Source organism: Marmota flaviventris, chromosome 14 (genome assembly GCF_047511675.1).
Source record: "Marmota flaviventris isolate mMarFla1 chromosome 14, mMarFla1.hap1, whole genome shotgun sequence".
NCBI classification, from domain to species: domain Eukaryota; kingdom Metazoa; phylum Chordata; class Mammalia; order Rodentia; family Sciuridae; genus Marmota; species Marmota flaviventris.
This window is the reverse complement of record NC_092511.1, coordinates 57,241,844-57,260,196: the sequence shown is the minus strand read 5'-3', so window position 1 is coordinate 57,260,196 and position 18,353 is coordinate 57,241,844. Positions and strand designations below refer to the sequence as shown.

The 18,353-nt window shown below is 34.7% G+C and overlaps 1 protein-coding gene and 1 non-coding gene across 4 annotated transcripts in view; one reads left to right on the top strand and one right to left on the bottom strand.

The window, feature by feature from the left end:
- Nucleotides 1-18,353, top strand: part of Nfu1 (NFU1 iron-sulfur cluster scaffold) — a 56,523-nt gene that overhangs the window by 21,216 nt on the left and 16,954 nt on the right. For all 3 annotated transcript variants that reach the window (XM_071601666.1, XM_071601668.1, XM_071601667.1), the window contains 3 exons: nucleotides 3,462-3,528; nucleotides 6,901-7,015; nucleotides 14,490-14,550. In XM_071601666.1, coding sequence (XP_071457767.1) covers nucleotides 3,462-3,528; nucleotides 6,901-7,015; nucleotides 14,490-14,550 — 243 coding nt within the window. The remainder of the gene's footprint in view (nucleotides 1-3,461; nucleotides 3,529-6,900; nucleotides 7,016-14,489; nucleotides 14,551-18,353) is intronic.
- Nucleotides 11,958-12,064, bottom strand: LOC114082615 (U6 spliceosomal RNA). The gene has a single exon (XR_003581000.1). It is a non-coding gene; the product is annotated as a U6 spliceosomal RNA (small nuclear RNA).

Genomic DNA, 18,353 nt, shown 5'->3' with positions numbered 1-18,353 from the left:
AACCAAGGGTGATTCGCCACTGAGCCACATCCTCAGTCCTTTGATAATTTTTTTAAATTTTGAGGCAGGGTTTTTCTAAGTTGCTTAGGGCCTCGATAAATTGCTGAAACTCGCTTTGGACCTATGATACTCCTGCTTCAAACTCCCAAGTCACTGCACCTCTGTGCCAAGCCCTAAAACTCTGATTTTTAAGAATAATGAAAACTTGCTTATTTTATTCATAAAACTTGCAAATTTCTACATGTTACAAGATGAAGTAGTTCTAAAATGATTCACTAGAAATTATAAATGATTGTAGTTACCAGATATGACATGATTTTTAAAAGTAGTCAGTGGGGATTATTTTAAAATTCATAAAAAGAACATGTTTAAATATGTTGTCAGAGATAATAACACAAATGACAAAATTGTTAGAATTATCCTCTTTTGAACTGATAGCTAGATAAATTAGTTATAATAAGAAATATTAGAGTCGGCTGGGGTTGTGGCTGAATGGTACAGCGCTTACCTGGCATGCGTGAGGCCCTGGATCAATCCTCAGCACCACATATAAATAAATAAAAGATCCAATGAAAGCTAAAAAAATATTAATTAAAAAAAAAGAAGTAGTAGAGTCAGTTATTAACAGTTGGAAATATTCTCCTTGGTGCTGGATATTGAACCCAGGGCCTTTGTGCACACCTCACTGAGGTACAACCCACCGCAGGTGAAATTTTTGATAACTTCATTCTGACACTGATTGCCAAGAATATTTGGAAAGTAAAGCTTTATAATCATTTTATATGTTTAATTTAACCAGTTAGAGATAAAGCTCAGAAATAGTATTTAAATTTCCAGTTAATAAATATTTACTTTCCTTTGACTCAAGCATACCACTTCTCAGAATATACATAAGAACATGTAATTTTCACATTTTCTTTTTTTGATATAAGGCACAGTTAGAAATATTTTACATTGTGAAGCAGTACATACACCTGTATGTATCTGTTGTGTGTGTATGTGTGTGTGTGTGTGTGTGTGTGCACACATGGAATTTTTTATGGGATAATTTTTACTTTTTAAATTTTATAATAGGTAATATATTTTTATATTTCCTTTTAAAATTTTATTTTATCTATTTATTTTGCAGTACTGGGGATTGAATCTAGGAATGCTCTACCACCAACCTACATCCCCAGCCCTTTTTCCTTTTTTTTTCCCCCCTAATTTTTTGAGACAAGATAGCCTAGGCTATCTTGGAACTTGCAATTTTCCTACCTCAGCATCTTGAGTTGTTGGGGTTCCAAATGTATACCTTTGTACCCAGAATATTTTGTTTTATTTTATTATATAAAATAACAAAATCCCGATCACTACATAATTGATTTCACATTCACTACTGGGTTTGAAAAACCCTACCTTAGAGAACATTCATACTTGTACACAAGGTATGTGTAGCCTTGTGGTAATGGTGATAATTTGGAAACAGCCTAAATATTCATCATTAGGAAAAAACTAGGTAAACTTTTTCTATAGTCTGTACATATTAAAAAGGATGTAGGGGTGCTGGGGTTGTGGCTCAGAGGTAGAGTGCTTGCCTAACATGGGTGAGGCACTGCGTTCAATCCTCGGTACCACATAAAAATAAAATAAAATAAAGATATTGTGTCCACTTATAACTAAAAAATAAATTTAAAAAAGGAGGAGGAAGATCCATATTTATTTTCACAAAAAGACCCCTAAGATATAAATATTATTAAGGGAAGAAAGCAAGTTGTAGAACATGAGTACAGTGGAATAATATACATGTATATAAATGTATATTAAAATTAAAATTAAAAACCCACAAAATAACAAATGCATTGGCAGAAAGGTTAGGAAAAATGCATACCCAAAATGATAATAGAATTTGGGAGATGTGGTTGAGGGGCATTTTAACTTTATATGTGTTGTTTGAAATGTTTATATCAAGAATGAATTCTGCATATTGCTGAATCCCAGGTCTTCCTTCTCAAGGTCATCTTGTCTGTACTCCACTCAGCTCTTCCTCTCTGTGATCACAGTCTATCCCTAGACAAGGTCACATGATAACTTACAAGGTTTTCATTTACCAGGCTGTGATTACCCTTGAGCCCGCCCTCCAAGATCACCTTTTAATTGCATTTTCGATACTTCTAAAATTCTTTACTTACTCATGATTGATTTCTTGATCCTGCTCTATTATTTTGCTAGCTGATTTCTCAGAGGTCAATTTTATTTTCCTTCTCTTCAAATTAGGACCTGTACCCAGTGACTACAACACCCAACAAGAGAATAAAGAGTACAAAACAGGGCCTTGTGATCACCAGCCCAGGAGTCTTGAATAGTCTTAAAAAAAAAAAAAAAAAGAAGAAGAAATTCACATATTTTGTATTTAAAAAATGCAAAGGTCGGGGCTGGGATTGTGGCTCAGCAGTAGAGCGCTCTCCTAGCACGGGCAGGACCTGGGTTTGATCCTCAGCACCACATAAAAATAAAGGCATTGTGTTGTGTCCATCTACATCTAAAAAAAAATAAATATTAAAAAAAATGCAAAGGTCTAAAGGTATAGGTCAATGGAAGAGCACTTGCCTAGCTTGTGCAAGGGCCACAAAAAAGAAAATAGCCTGTTTCCTGGATTCACAGAATTCATCTTCAGTCAAGTAAAACTAATCTTGTGGGCTGGAGATGTGGCTCAAGAAGTAATGCGCTCGCCTGGCCTTCAAGGGGCACTGGGTTTGATCCTCAGCACCACATAAAAATAAAATAAAGACGTTGTGTGTCCACCAAAAACTGAAAAATAAATATTAAAAAAACTTCTCTCTCTCTCTCTTTAAAAAAAAACAAACAAGAAAAAAAACTAATCTTGTGTTCTCTGTTGTTTCAGTAGGAAATGTTTTTGCTGACTGCTAGAATGTAAGCTTTTGAGGACAGGCCAGTTTGTCTTGCTCATCATTATCTCCCTAGTGCTGCATACAGTACATGTCATTTAGAGGTGTCCAAATATTTGCTGAATGAGTAAGTAGACTGATTCAAACAGTAGTATATCTTACTTCTGGAAGTCTTTTAAAGCCATTCTCATTTTTGTATATATCAGTAGTTCATTCCTCTTTATTGTCAGGTACTGCTACATTATATGGATAAACCACAGTCCTTTTTATTCATTCACCAGTTGTTAATGAACATTTTCAGATTTTTTGGGAGAGAGGCTATTATAAATAAAGGTGCTATAAAGATTCACATACAAGTCTTAGTGGAGCATATGTTTTCATTTTTCTTGGATAAAAGGTGTAAAATTGTTGGATTGTAGGATAGAAAATGAAACACAATTGGACATGAGTTGATAATTATTGAAACTGGTGAAAAGTACATGGAGATTCTTTTACTTTTCTCTACTTTTGAATATGTTTAACTTTTTTCCTAATTGATTATTATCTCCCTCTCTCTCTTTTCTGTATTCACAGGCAATTATTTAGAATTGAAGGAGTAAAAAGTGTCTTCTTTGGACCAGATTTCATTACTGTCACAAAGGTATATAAAATAAGATTTATGTAGGGTTATTTTAAATAAGATTTGAAGTACTTTTAGTCTTTTCTGAGCTGATTCCCCTCTCCATAAATCCCATTCTTAATGTGTTTTACACATCCTATTATTAAAAATCTATTGCTGGGGCTGGGGATGTGGCTCAAGCGGTAGCGCACTCGCCTGGCATGCGTGCGACCCGGGTTCGATCCTCAGCACCACATACAAACAAAGATGTTGTGCCTGCCAAAAAACTAAAAAATAAATGTTAAAAAAAAATTCTCTCTCTCTCTCTCTCTCTCTCTCTCTCTCTCTCTCTCTCTCTCTGTCTCTCACTCTCTCTTTTAAAAAAAAAATCTATTGCTGTATGTATAAATGTGGCTGTATAACCAATGTGGTCCTGCAATCTGTACACCTGGAAAAATAAGAATTCATACCCCATTTGAATCAAATTATATGTCAAGATCATTGTATTGTCTTGAGCAACATTAAAAAAAAATCTCAAATGAGCTCGGTGTAGTGGCACATTGGCTGTAATCTCAGTGCTGGAGAGGCTGAGTGAGGCAGATCACAAATTCACAGCCAGGCTCAGAAACTTAGCAAGGTCCTGAGGAACTTAATGAGACCCTGTCTCAAAAATAAAAATTAGGACTGGGATGTAGCTCAGTTGTTAGAGTGCTTGCCTTGCATGCACAAGACCCTGGGTTCAATCCCCAGCAACTCTCTCTCTCTCTCTCACACACACACACACACACACACAAATAATAATAATAATAAATAAATATTTAAAAAGAGCTAGGGATGTGGCTTAGTAGTTAAGCACTCCTGGATTCAAGTCCTAGAATTTCCCGCCCCCCGCCCCCCAAAAAATTTCAAATGAAGTTTACATCTTACATTTCTCAATTATTTAAAAGAATTTTCAGATTGAAGTTAAGTATAGTCTAGATCTAATTATAATCCAGATGTCCAATTTTTCAAAAGAAAACTTGAGCCTCAACAGGTTAAATGCAGTGTCCAAGATTATACAGCTGCCTTATAGCAGGACTCAGTCTTGGCAAGATAGAATTTAGGCTTCCAGGTATTATTTTTACTAATTCTTACCTTACATTAGTAGAGTCAGAAGAGAAGCAAATACATAGATTTTAAAAAATAAAAAATTTCTTCATACAAGTTACACAAGTACATATTTTGTAAAAACAAATAAATTGTACATGCATATGTTAGATGCCAGGATATAAATGCCACTTTGAAAGGTGATATATATTCATTCATTCTGTTGATATATGAAACAAGTTACATATATGTGTGCATATGTACAATTCCACCATTCTTCAATAATACTTCAGAGTTTCATAGAACAATAGACTGTATAATTGTAGCACTTAATTAACCTCTAGATATCACAAAATTAAGCCAAATTTGCTACCCATTTCTAACTCATGCTAGAAAGGGCTATTCCATTAGTATGTCTACTAGGTTAATAGGAAATTAAATATTGAAATTTGGACAATATGTCCTTTTAAATCTGATAATTGATGTATGTATACTGCGCTGAATCACTTAACCTGATAGTATGTCAAAATTAAAAATATTGCTAAATTCTCCTTAAGCAATTTGAAAAGATTACTTTGGGTTTTTGTTTGTTTTTTTTTGTACTCAGTATTGAAGCCGGGGATATTTTACCACTGAGCCACATCCCCAGTCTTTTATTTTTTATTTTGAGACAGGTCTCACTAAGTTGTTGAGAGTCTCACTAAGTTGCTAAGGCTTGTCTTGAACTCCTCTCCTGTCTCAGCCTCCCAAGTCTCTGGGATTACAGAGTTGCACCATCAAGGACCTGGCTCTACTCTGAGTTCTTGATGTGCCTTGAATGTGAACATACCGAGTCCACTGTTCTCTTGTAGCTATTTGTGTATTAGGAGAAATATGATTTTCCTCCTTGGGAGCAATCCTAGTGGTTATGTGTATTCTTGCAAATATCCAATTGTAAAATGTTTTCATCTATAGTTTAAAATATTCTAAATTCCCAGAAAGCCCTTTTATGACCATCTTCAAGTGACATTCCAGGGGATTTCATGCACATTAGGCAAGAATTCTGCAACTGAGCTACACTCCCAGGCCCTGATCACTTTGCTGCCTATATTCTCATCACTGACTACACATTTACCTGGTATCTGCAGTGATCACCTGTTTTCCTTTCTGATTTGTAATTGATAATTCATAAGTTTCTTTACATATTATTTGCTATTTTTTCTGAATGTATATGTGTATTTGCAGCTTATATGCTACTTTTTTCTTATTCAGATAATTTCAGAATATTTTTCTTTTTAATACTAATATTTCTCTACTCAGTACAGCCTATTACTGAAGATCTTTGAGAACATTCTCTTCTATCTTCCAAATAATTCATTAAAATATAACCAAGAACTAGTTTATTTTCTCAACCACTGGACATCTCACTGTTTTTTTATTTTTTATTTTTTGGTACTAGGTATTGAACTCAGGGGCACTCTGCCACTGAGCCACATCCCTATCCCTATTTTGTATTTTATTTAGAGACAGGGTCTCACTGAGTTGCTGAGTACCTCGATTTTGCTGAGGCTGGCTTTGAAATCGTGATCCTCCTGTCTCAGTCTCCTGAACCGCTGGAATTATAGGTGTACACTACTGCACCTGGCCAATTTTATATTTACCATAGCTGCCAGTGTATTTTACCTTTTGTTTATTGTCTCTAAATTGATTCTTAATCCACAATAAATATAGCCCTTTTATCCTTTTTATCCCATATTGACTTAATTTTTAATAGTATTCAAGCATAGATTGTAGCTAACAGCATCCTAAGAGTTTAGACTACATTTAATAGGTTCTCCTAAGAGCTTTCCTTTAAAAAACTAGAACAGACCAGGTGTGGTCCACAGTCCTCTAATAAATAGCCATGGTTCTACAGTTACATCATTGCACTTCTTAAAGTACTCTTTAAGAACTACATTTAAATTGAAATGTTTGAGTAGTCATAAGATGTTCTGTATATTTGATGAGCAGATATATCATATTTTCCTTTTAAAGATAGAGAATTCATTCAGTGTTTTAATTCTTTTCGTACCATGAAAAATACTTTTTAATCATTTTAATCATTATCCCCTATGTAGTACAAGCACACTTAAAATTTTGATATGAATGATTATGGAATATCTTAAAATTGTGTCTTCCGAAAGTCACTTAAGTGAGACTTTAAAGAGGTAAAACTGATATGTGTTCTGCAGAAATCAGTGTTGCATATTTTAGGATGTAAATTGGAAAAGATTCTTGATACAAGGTAGTGTTCTGTATTTGTCTTTGCCCTTGCCTGAAAATGTAGCATTTTCCCTTACATGTTTATAGGAAAATGAAGAATTAGACTGGAATTTACTAAAACCAGATATTTATGCAACAATTATGGACTTCTTTGCATCTGGCTTACCCCTAGTTACTGAGGAAACATCTTCAGGAGAAGCAGGTAACATTACTTATGTTGAGTAATTAATATTTATCTGTTTTTAGACTTTCATTATTTTGTTCACATTTGCCTTGATTCAGAAGTGATAAGAATACAGATTTTTAAAAAAAATTTTTAAAGATGTTGATGGATCTTTATTTTATTTATTTATATGTGGTGCTGAGAATTGAACCCAGTACCTCGCACATGCTAGGCAAGTGTTCTACCACTGAGCCACAATCCCAGTCCCAGGAATACAGATTTTTATCATTTAATTTGTTTAGCTCTGCAACCAATATTACAGGGGACCAAATTTTATATGTTTTATTCATCATTTTTAAAAATTTGTGTTTAACTGAATCTATTATACAAAACTATAATTTTCAATTATAAAAATTTTGTACTCATAGAAAATAGTATAATGGTCATTCAGATTTAACAAATGTTAACTTTTTGTGTGTGTGTGTGATGCCAAGGAGCAAACAAATATTAACTTTTTGCCATTGTTGCTTGAGATCCATTTTAAAATAAGATATTTATAAAAATACAGCTAATGCCCTTAGACTCCCTCTCTTTTTCCTTCCAGATATGTGTGTATGGTTTGTTTTTATATTTTTACAACACACATAAGGCTGAAGGAAATATATAGTATTGTTGTTAGGTGGTTTTTAATATTTATTTTTTAGTTGTAGTTGGACACAGACCTTTATTTTATATGTGGTGCAGAGGATCAAATTCAAAGCCTTGAACATGCTAGGCAAGCCTCTACTGCTGAGCCACAACCCCAACCCCTATAGTATTGGTTTTTGATCTTAAACTATAAGTAACTTATGGTTTACTACAACTTGCCTATTTCGTAGAATATAATTTTTTTTTTTTTGTAATTTTTTATTGTGGGTTGTTCAAAACATTACAAATTTCTTGACATATCATATTCCACACTTTGATTCAAGTGGGTTATGAACTCCCACCTTCACCCCATACACAGATTGCAGAATCACATCAGTTACACATCCATTGATTTACAAATTGCCATACTAGTGTCTGTTGTGCTCCGCTGCCTTTCCCATCCTCCCCCCTCCCCCCTCCCCACCTCTCCCCTCCCCTCCCCTCCTCTCTCTCTACCTCCTCCACTGTATAACCCTGAGGGTCTCCTTCCATTACCATGCAATTTCCCTTCTCTCTCCCTTTCCCTCCCACCTCTCATCCCTGTTAAATGTTAATCTTCTTCTCCTGCTCTTCGTCCCTACACTGTTCTTAGTTACTCTCCTTATATCAAAGAAGACATTTGGCATTTGTTTTTTAGGGATTGGCTAGCTTCACTTAGCATAATCTGCTCTAATGCCATCCATTTCCCTGTAAATTCTATGATTTTGTCATTTTTTAATGCAGAGTAATATTCCATTGTGTATAAATGCCACATTTTTTTTATCCATTCGTCTATTGAAGGGCATCTAGGTTGGTTCCACAGTCTTGCTATTGTGAACTGTGCTGCTATGAACATCGATGTAGCAGTGTCCCTGTAGCATGCTCTTTTTAGGTCTTTAGGGAATAGACCAAGAAGGGGAATAGCTGGGTCAAATGGTGGCTCCATTCCCAGCTTTCCAAGAAATCTCCATACTGCTTTCCAAATTGGCTGCACCAATCTGCAGTCCCACCAGCAATGTACAAGTGTACCCTTTTCCCCACATCCTTGCCAGCACTTGTTGTTGTTTGACTTCCTAATGGCTGCCAATCTAACTGGAGTGAGATGGTATCTTAGGGTGGTTTTGATTTGCATTTCTCTGACAGCTAGAGATGGTGAGCATTTTTTCATGTACTTGTTGATTGACTGTATGTCCTCCTCTGAGAAGTGTCTGTTCAGGTCCTTGGCCCATTTGTTGATTGGGTTGTTTGTTCTCTTATTGTCTAATTTTTTGAGTTCTTTGTATACTCTGGATATTAGGGCTCTATCTGAAGTGTGAGGAGTAAAGATTTGTTCCCAGGGTGTAGGCTCCCTATTTACCTCTCTTATTGTTTTTTTTGCTGAGAAAAAACTTTTTAGTTTGAGTAAGTCCCATTTGTTGATTCTAGTTATTAACTTTTGTGCTATGGGTGTCCTATTGAGGAATTTGGAGCCCGACCCCACCAACTGTAGATCGTAGCCAACTTTTTATTCTATCAGACGGCGCGTCTCTGATTTGATATCAAGCTCCTTGATCCATTTTGAATTAACTTTTGTGCATGGCGAGAGAAAGGGATTCAGTTTCATTTTGTTGCATATGGATTTCCAGTTTTCCCAGCACCATTTGTTGAAGATGCTATCCTTCCTCCATTGCATGCTTTTAGCCCCTTTATCAAATATAAGGTAGTTGTAGTTTTGTGGGTTGGTTTCTGTGTCCTCTATTCTGTACCATTGGTCCACCCGCCTGTTTTGGTACCAGTACCATGCTGTTTTTGTTACTATTGCTCTGTAGTATAGTTTGAAGTCTGGTATCGCTATACCGCCGGATTCACACTTCCTGCTTAGCATTGTTTTTGCTATTCTGGGTCTTTTATTTTTCCATATGAATTTCATGATTGCTTTCTCTATTTCTACAAGAAATGCCGTTGGGATTTTGATTGGCATTGCATTAAACCTATAGAGAACTTTTGGTAATATCGCCATTTTGATGATGTGAGTTCTGCCTATCCATGAACAGGGTATATTTTTCCATCTTCTAAGATCTTCTTCTATTTCTCTCTTTAGGGTTCTGTAGTTTTCATTGTATAAGTCTTTCACCTCTTTTGTTAGGTTGATTCCCAAGTATTTTATTTTTTTTGAAGATATTGTGAATGGAGTGGTTGTCCTCATTTCCATTTCAGAGGATTTGTCGCTGATATACAGGAATGCCTTTGATTTATGCGTGTTGATTTTATATCCTGCCACTTTGCTGAATTCATTTATTAGCTCTAATAGTTTCTTTGTAGACCCTTTTGGGTCTGCTAGGTATAGAATCATATCATCTGCAAATAGTGATAATTTAAGTTCTTCTTTTCCTATTTTGATGCCTTTAATTTCTTTCGTCTGTCTAATTGCTCTGGCCAGTGTTTCAAGAACTATGTTGAACAGAAGTGGAGAGAGAGGGCATCCCTGTCTTGTTCCAGATTTTAGAGGGAATGCCTTCAGTTTTTCTCCATTCAGAATGATGCTAGCCTGAGGCTTAGCATAGATTGCTTTTACAATATTGAGGTATGTTCCTGTTATCCCTAGTTTTTCTAGAGTTTTGAACATAAAGGGATGCTGTACTTTGTCGAATGCTTTTTCCGCATCTATCGAGATGATCATATGGTTCTTATTTTTAAGTCTATTGATGTGGTGAATAACATTTATTGATTTCCGTATATTGAACCAGCCTTGCATCCCAGGGATGAATCCTACTTGATCATGGTGCACAATTTTTTTGATATGTTTTTGTATCCGAGTGGCCAGAATTTTATTGAGGATTTTTGCATCTAGGTTCATTAGAGATATTGGTCTGTAGTTTTCTTTCTTTGAAGTGTCTTTGTCTGGTTTAGGTATCAGGGTGATGTTGGCCTCATAGAATGAATTTGGAAGTTCTCCCTCTTTTTCTATTTCCTGAAGTAGCTTGAAAAGTATTGGTATTAGTTCTTCTTTAAAGGTTTTGTAAAACTCTGCTGTATACCCATCCGGTCCTGGGCTTTTCTTAGTTGGTAGTCTTTTGATGGTTTCTTCTATTTCCTCAATTGATATTGGTCTGTTTAGGTTGTCTATATCCTCCTGACTCAATCTGGGCAGATCATATGACTTAAGAAATTTATCTATGGCTTCACTATCTTCTAATTTATTGGAGTATAAGGATTCAAAATAGTTTTTGATTATCTTCTGTATTTCTGAAGTGTCTGTTGTGATATTGCCTTTTTCATCCCGTATGCTAGTAATTTGAGTTCTCTCTCTTCTTCTCTTCGCTAGCATGGCTAAGGGTCTGTCGATTTTGTTTATTTTTTCAAAGAACCAACTTTTAGTTTTGTCAATTTTTTCAATTGTTTCTTTTGTTTCGATTTCATTAATTTCAGCTCTGATTTTAATTATTTCTTGCCTTCTACTTCTTTTGCTGTTGTTTTGCTCTTCTTTTTCAAGGATTTTGAAATGAAGTATGAGATCATTTATTTGTTGGTTTTTTCTTTTTTTAAGGAATGAACTCCAAGCAATGAATTTTCCTCTTAGAACTGCTTTCAATGTGTCCCATAGATTCCGATATGTTGTGTCTGTGTTTTCATTAATCTCTAAGAATTTTTTAATTTCCTTCTTGATGTCTTCTATAACCCATTGATCATTCAGTAACCTATTGTTCATTCTCCAAGTGATGTATGCTTTTTCCTTCCTTCTTTTATTGTTGATTTTCAGTTTCATTCCATTATGATCAGATAAGATGCATGGTATTATCTCTACTCCTTTATATTGTCTAAGAGTTGCCCTGTGACATAATATATGATCTATTTTTGAGAAGGATCCATGTGCTGCTGAGAAAAAAGTGTAACTGCTTGATGTTGGGTGGTATACTCTATATATGTCAATTAGGTCTAGGTTATTAATAGTGTTATTGAGTTCTATAGTTTCCTTATTCAACTTTTGTTTGGAAGATCTGTCCAGTGGCAAGAGAGGTGTGTTGAAGTCTCCCATGATTATGGTATGGTGGTCTATTAGACTCTTGAACTTGAGAAGAGTTTGTTTGATGAACATAGCTGCACCATTGTTTGGGGCATAAATATTTATGATTGTTATGTCTTGTTGGTGTATGGTTCCCTTGAGCAGTATGTAGTGTCCCTCTTTATCCCTTTTGATTAACTTTGGCTTGAAATCTATTTTATTTGATATGAGTATGGATACTCCTGCTTGTTTCCGAAGTCCATATGAGTGATATGATTTTTCCCAACCTTTCACCTTCAGCCTATGTATGTCTTTTCCTATCAAATGCGTCTCAAAAATATGGAACGCTTCACGAATTTGCGTGTCATCCTTGCGCAGGGGCCATGCTAATCTTCTCTGTATCGTTCCAATTTTAGTATATGTGCTGCCGAAGCGAGCACAGAATATAATATTTTTTAAATCCATTTCAAAAAAGTATCATTCTAGTTTATTCGTTTTAAGTGCTGGATAGTATTCCATTATGTGAATAAACTATAGTTAGTTTGTTCCTTATGTTCAAATGAATTGTTTGTACTAATTTCTGTTACAAATATTTTTGTAGTAGCATCCTTATACAAGTCTTGGAGAGTTTTTTTTAGAGTATGTTCCTAGAAGTGGAATTGTTGTTATCATAAATGCTAATTGACATGCATATGTCTTCTTTTTCTTTTCTTTTTTTTCTTTTGGTGGTGGTGGTGCTGGGGATCAAACCCAGGGCTTCTTACATGCTAGGCAAGTGGTCTACCACTGAACTATGCCCCTGGCTCTACATTTGTTTAAAATCAATATGTTAAATATAAAGTATTGTCTTTTTAAAATTTTATTTCTTGGGGCTGTGGTTGTGGCTCAGAAGAAGAGTGCTCACCTAGCATGCATGAAGCACTGGGTTCGATCCTCAGCACCACATAAAAATAAAAAAAATAAAGGTCTTGTGTTCACCTACAACTAGAAAATAAGTGTTTAAAAACAAATAAATAAATAAAATTATATTTCTTTTATTAATACTGAGCGTGAAGGTTTTCATATGTTTATTAGGCACTAAGTTTCCTTGTCAGTAAGTTTCTTGTACTTTGTCAAGTTTTAAAAATTTGAGTCATGTCTTTTTTTTTTTCCTGGTACTCAGGATTGAATCCAGGTGTGCTTTATCACTTAGCTACATCCCCACGCTTTTTATTTTATTTTTTTATTCTGAGGCAACGTCTCACTAAGTTGGTTAGGACCTCATTAGGTTGCTGAGGCTGGCTTCAAGCTTGTGATCCTTCTGCCTCTGCCTCCTGAGCCACTGGGATTACAGGTGTGCACCACCATGCCCAGCTAAGTCATGTCTTTTTGATACTGATTTAAGCAGAATTTTTAAAGAATTTTGGGGTATTAATTCTTTGTTATGTATATTCATGACATATAACTTCTTCCTAACCGTAGCTGGGATGTAGCTCAATGGTAGAGCTCATACTTACATTTCATCCCCAGCACTGAAAAAAAGAAGACATCATAAACAAAGTGAAGAAGACCTGCCACGTTTTTGGTTTTGTTTTAATTTGCTTGGGGTTGAACCCAGGGCCTCATGCATCCATGCACTTTACTATTGAGCTGCATTTTGAGCTCCTGGCTGTGTTATTGATGAATACATATATAAAGTGTATATCAACTTGAGAGTGATTTGACTACATATACCAAAATTAAAGTACAAACCTAGGTCTGGGAATTTAGCTCAGTGGTAGAGGTTGTATAGAGCAATGCATGTCGTATGATCTCATCTGTGTCAATTTACATATGTAAATGTAAATGTGTCCTAGAAGAATTTACACCAAACTAGACAGTGACTGTGAAATGGATGATGATGAATGAAACTTAGGTTTGCTGATGAAAGAGACTTTTAACTTTATTTATATATATATATATAGTATTTATATTTTGTATTTATTTTAAATAAAGTATTTATATTTTGGGGTATTTAAATATATATATATATATTGAAATACCCAAAGTTAATGTTATTTAATATTAATTATTATTTATGGAGTTGCCAGGAATCTAATGTTTGTTATAGTATAATATGAATTATCTGCATTTTTGGTTTTTCCACAGGTAACTAAATTTCTCTCACAAAGGTGAAAAACTCATAGAAAGGCACGAATGAAGATTAGTATAACTCTACAAAATAAAGCAAAAACACAATTGAAACAAAATGAGAAACCAACTTTTTACTCAGATTTATACAATGTCAGAAATTTCTAGGGCTGTGGTTGTGGCTCAGTGGTAGAGTACTTGCCTGGCATTTATGAAGCACTGGGTTTGATCCTCAGTACCATATAAAAATAAAAATAAAGATATTGTGTCCACCTAAAACTAAAAAAGAAATTTTAAAAAAAGAAATTTCTAAAAGGCTTTTGTATTAAGTGTGACTATATTTTTGAAAATCACTAAATTGAGAAGCTGAAGATATAACTTATAAAATAGATATGCTTTTCTTGTCTCAAAATTCAGATAATCTATATTCTCTGCTACTTCCATCTACTTTCAAGAATGATAAAAGTTTTCAAATTTACTGGCACAGAAATCAAGCCCTAACATAATTAGCAGATCAAGGTATTTCAGTGTACTTGACACTAAATGTTGAGTTGATCAGTATACTTAATTTTTCTTTAGAGAACCAAATGAATGATTCTCTTTCTTTTTGTTCAAAATCAACTATGTCACATTACCAAGTTACATGTTTTATGTTTTTAATGATCCATGAATTTAAAATCATGCTGTTTTAATACTTGTACCTGCATGGATACTAAATTTCTACTATTGATTTTTTAAAAACTCAATTGTTTCTAGGTTCTGAAGAAGATGATGAAGTTGTGGCAATGATTAAGGAACTGTTAGACACTAGAATAAGGTATGTTCTCTTCTCCCACCTGAATTCAAATGCTGCAGAGGCCATTTTTTATTTTAGAAATGTACTTTTAATTGTCCATGAGATTACAGTAGAGTTCAAAATTAAGTATAAGTGCCAGGTACTGTGGTGCACATCTATAAGCTCAGTGACTTGGGGGTGCTGATGCAGGAGGATTGCAAGTTTGAGGTGAACCTCAACAATTTGGTAAGGCCCTAAGCAGCTTAGTGAGACCCTGTCTCATAGTAAAAATTAAAAAGGGTTGGGGATGTGGTTCAGTTGTTGAACACTCCTGGGTTAAATCTCCATACCAAAAAGAAAAGTACAGATTAATGAAACCACCATAGGCAACTATAACAATTGAACTTAAACCCCATACTAAGTTAAGATTCTTTATATTCACTCAAAAATTTAAAACAATCTATTAAACATTGTGGATGAAGAAATTTCATTCACACCATTTAGGTTTGATGTTGCTATAATCCTCAGATTTCTTAAAAGTTAAAGGACTTAATGTTATTTGGAAGGATTGTGAAGAGAGAAAGGAGTACCTGTATTTTAGGCCATAAAGAATTGCCCATAAAGAATAAATTTAAACAAGTAGAGAACAGCAAGTGGCCTGCTACTTTTGCTCATAAAAGGCTAGTAGTTCAAAAAAATTTTTTTTAAATTTATTTGAAGGTATTAGAAAGCTGCCAGAGCAACCAAGATTTGAAATGCCACGATCCTGTTGAGAAAGGAAGCTCACTGCAGCTTTCCTTGGGGCATTTGCTGGTTCTTGGTATAAAGCCAGGTATAAGAAGCCGGGCAGAGACAGTTGCTAAGAAACAGAGAAGCTATTGAGTTTCTAGAAAATGTGTTTAGATGAGAAGACAAAAATTAAAATTTTAGGTTACCAGTGAAGTCTTGATTTGAAGGGCCAAGATCCCAGAGAACAGGGACACTAAGGAAAATAAGCTCTATGTAGTTAATAACAATGTATTGTATTTTTGAAAATCACTGAGTAGATTTTTAAAATTTTTTTAAATATTTTTTTTGGTTGTAGATGGACACGATGCCTTTAGTTAATTAATTTATTTTTTTAATGTGATGCTGAGGATTAAACCCAGTGCCTCACACATGCTAGGCAAGTGCTCTACCACTGAGCCACAACTTTAGCCCCCAAGAGTAGATTTTAAGTATTCCCACCACAAGTATGATGTGAGGCATGTGTTAATTATCTTGAGTTAGCCATTCTGCATTGTATACATATTTCAAAACATCATGTTGTAAACTATAAACATATGTACACTTCATCAACTAAAAATAACTAACTTAAAATAGTGGAAGTAAACCTAACACTCAGGTTCTTCCTGGATGGCACCTGCTCATTCTTAGCTGTGTAAGGTAGAGGCTAAGAAGTCAAATAAAAGGCAGTTGGGAAGCAGAGTTAAGGCAGTTTTATAGTGCTGGAGTAGGAACAAAGACTATGGTTTAGGATGTGAGCTTCAAGAAATATTTAGACTCTTGATTGGGCTTTTGTATGTGTGTATGTGTGTGTGGTGCTGGGAATTGAACCCAGGGCATCAGGCATGCTGGGCCAGTACCTTACCACTGAGCTACAACCCCAGTCCTTGGTTGGGCTTCTGGGAAAACTAGAGCCTTGAAATGGGGCAAACCATGCTTACAGAACTGTAGTCCAGTATTGAATTAGTTTAATTCTATTAGACTGAGATGTTGCTGGAAAATATGATGAGTCCTTTCTGATATAATATAATCCTGAGTTGCTAGTATCCATCATTCAGTCAAAAATTACTAGACATACCTTGAAACCAGACCAAGAAGAAATAAAACAAAAAATTAAAAAAAAAAATGTCAAGATCATTGTATTGTCTTGAACAACTAATAAAAAAAACAGTAGATAACTCTAATATCTAGGTAACCTAGATATTAGAGTTATCTGCTGGTTTGAACTGAGGGCTTTACTCAGGCTAGGCAAATGCTTTACCACTGAGCTACACCCCCACGTCTTATAAATTAAATTTTATTTTATTTTGGTGCTAGGTATTGAACTCAGAGGGACTTTATCATTGAGCCACATACCCAACCCTTTCTGAGACAGGGTCTCGCTAAGTTGCTGAGGCTGCCCTTAAACTTGCTATCCTTCTGCCTCAGCCTTCTGAATTACTGGATTACAGGTGTGTACCAGCATGTCTGGGCTCAGACCTTTTTAAAATATTTTGGTTTGAGATACAGTCTCCTAAATTTCCCAAGCTAGCCTCAAACTTACATCCTCCTGCCTCAACCTCCCAAGTGGCTGGGATTACAGATGTGCATCACCATATCCAGCTGAATTTGTTCATTACATTAATGAGCAAAGACAATTTAAAATGTTTTTATTAAGAATCTTTTCAATGTCATGTACAACCAGAAGAATGAGAAGTTGTACTCCATTTTATGTATGATGTATCAAAATTCTTTCTACTGTCATGTATAACTAATTAGAACAAATAAAAAAAGAATAAAAGAACCTTTTCAAACTTACACAAAAAGTACAGGAAAGTGGAGAAAGTAGCATACCATTAGTGATTTCTTTGGGGGCTTTAAAAATTATCTGTGGAATGACTATCCCTTGTTGCATTATAAATATTTTAAGACACACCTTACATTGTTAGTATGTTAATCTTATCAACTGAATAACTTCTTTTCATTTTTAAAGGATGTAGAAACTAAGTTTTGCAAGATGAAAATAATTTTAGAGACTGGCTGCACAATAATGTGAACTAAACTTAAAAATGGTTAAACATAAAAAATGAATTCCATGTGTATTTAGACACTTTTTTAAAATTTTCAGTGCTAGGGATCAAATGCAGGGTTTTACATATGTTCAGCAAGTGTTCTACCACTGACCTACATTCCCCAGCTCCATAACCATAATTTTTATTTTTTTGGTGTATTATAATTATACATAATAGATTCACTGTACATATTTATACATGCACACAATGTAACAAATATAATTTGATCAATTTTATTCTCTAGTACTTACCTTTTCCCTTTCTTCCTGATTCCCTTCCTTTTACTAGTCTCCCTTCTGTTTTCATGAGACCCTACCCACCCACCTGTTTTTTTTCCCTTTTTTTTAACCCTAGCTTCTGCATATGAGAGGAAACACAGGACGCTTAACTTTCTGAGTTTGGCTTATTTCCCTTAACGTAATGCTCTCAAGTTACTTCTGTTTTCTTGGAAATGGCATAATTTCATTCTTCTTTATAGCTGAATTAACTTCATTAAACTCCATTAAGAGAGAGAAAATAAAAAGATGTAAAAATCTATAGCATTCAAAAAATGAATGAGAGAAAGCCAAACAGATATCAGACAAAATGTGCCTTACAGCTTAAAACATTACTATACATAAAGAGAGATCTTTAATTTCTATCAGGAATATATACTAACCTAAAACCCTAATAACATGTTCTCAAAATAAATGAAGAATATTTCACAAAACAAAAGGAGACATAGCTCACAATCATGATGGGAGACTAACACTGTTCTCTGGGTAGCAAATAGAACAACACAAAAAATAATCAGTTAAGATAAGAGAGTTTCAAACACAAGATTAGCAAAAACTTTGCCCAAATTGTTGACATATATAGAATGCTGCACTCAACAGAAATATTTATTCTTTTCAAGTGTACAGGGGACATGTACTAAAACAGACTACATGAGGGATCATGAAGCAACCCTTAAACAGATTTCAAGGATTGAAATCATTGAAAATATTGGGGGGTTTGTGGGTCTTTTTTTTCCATGGTGATTGAACCCAA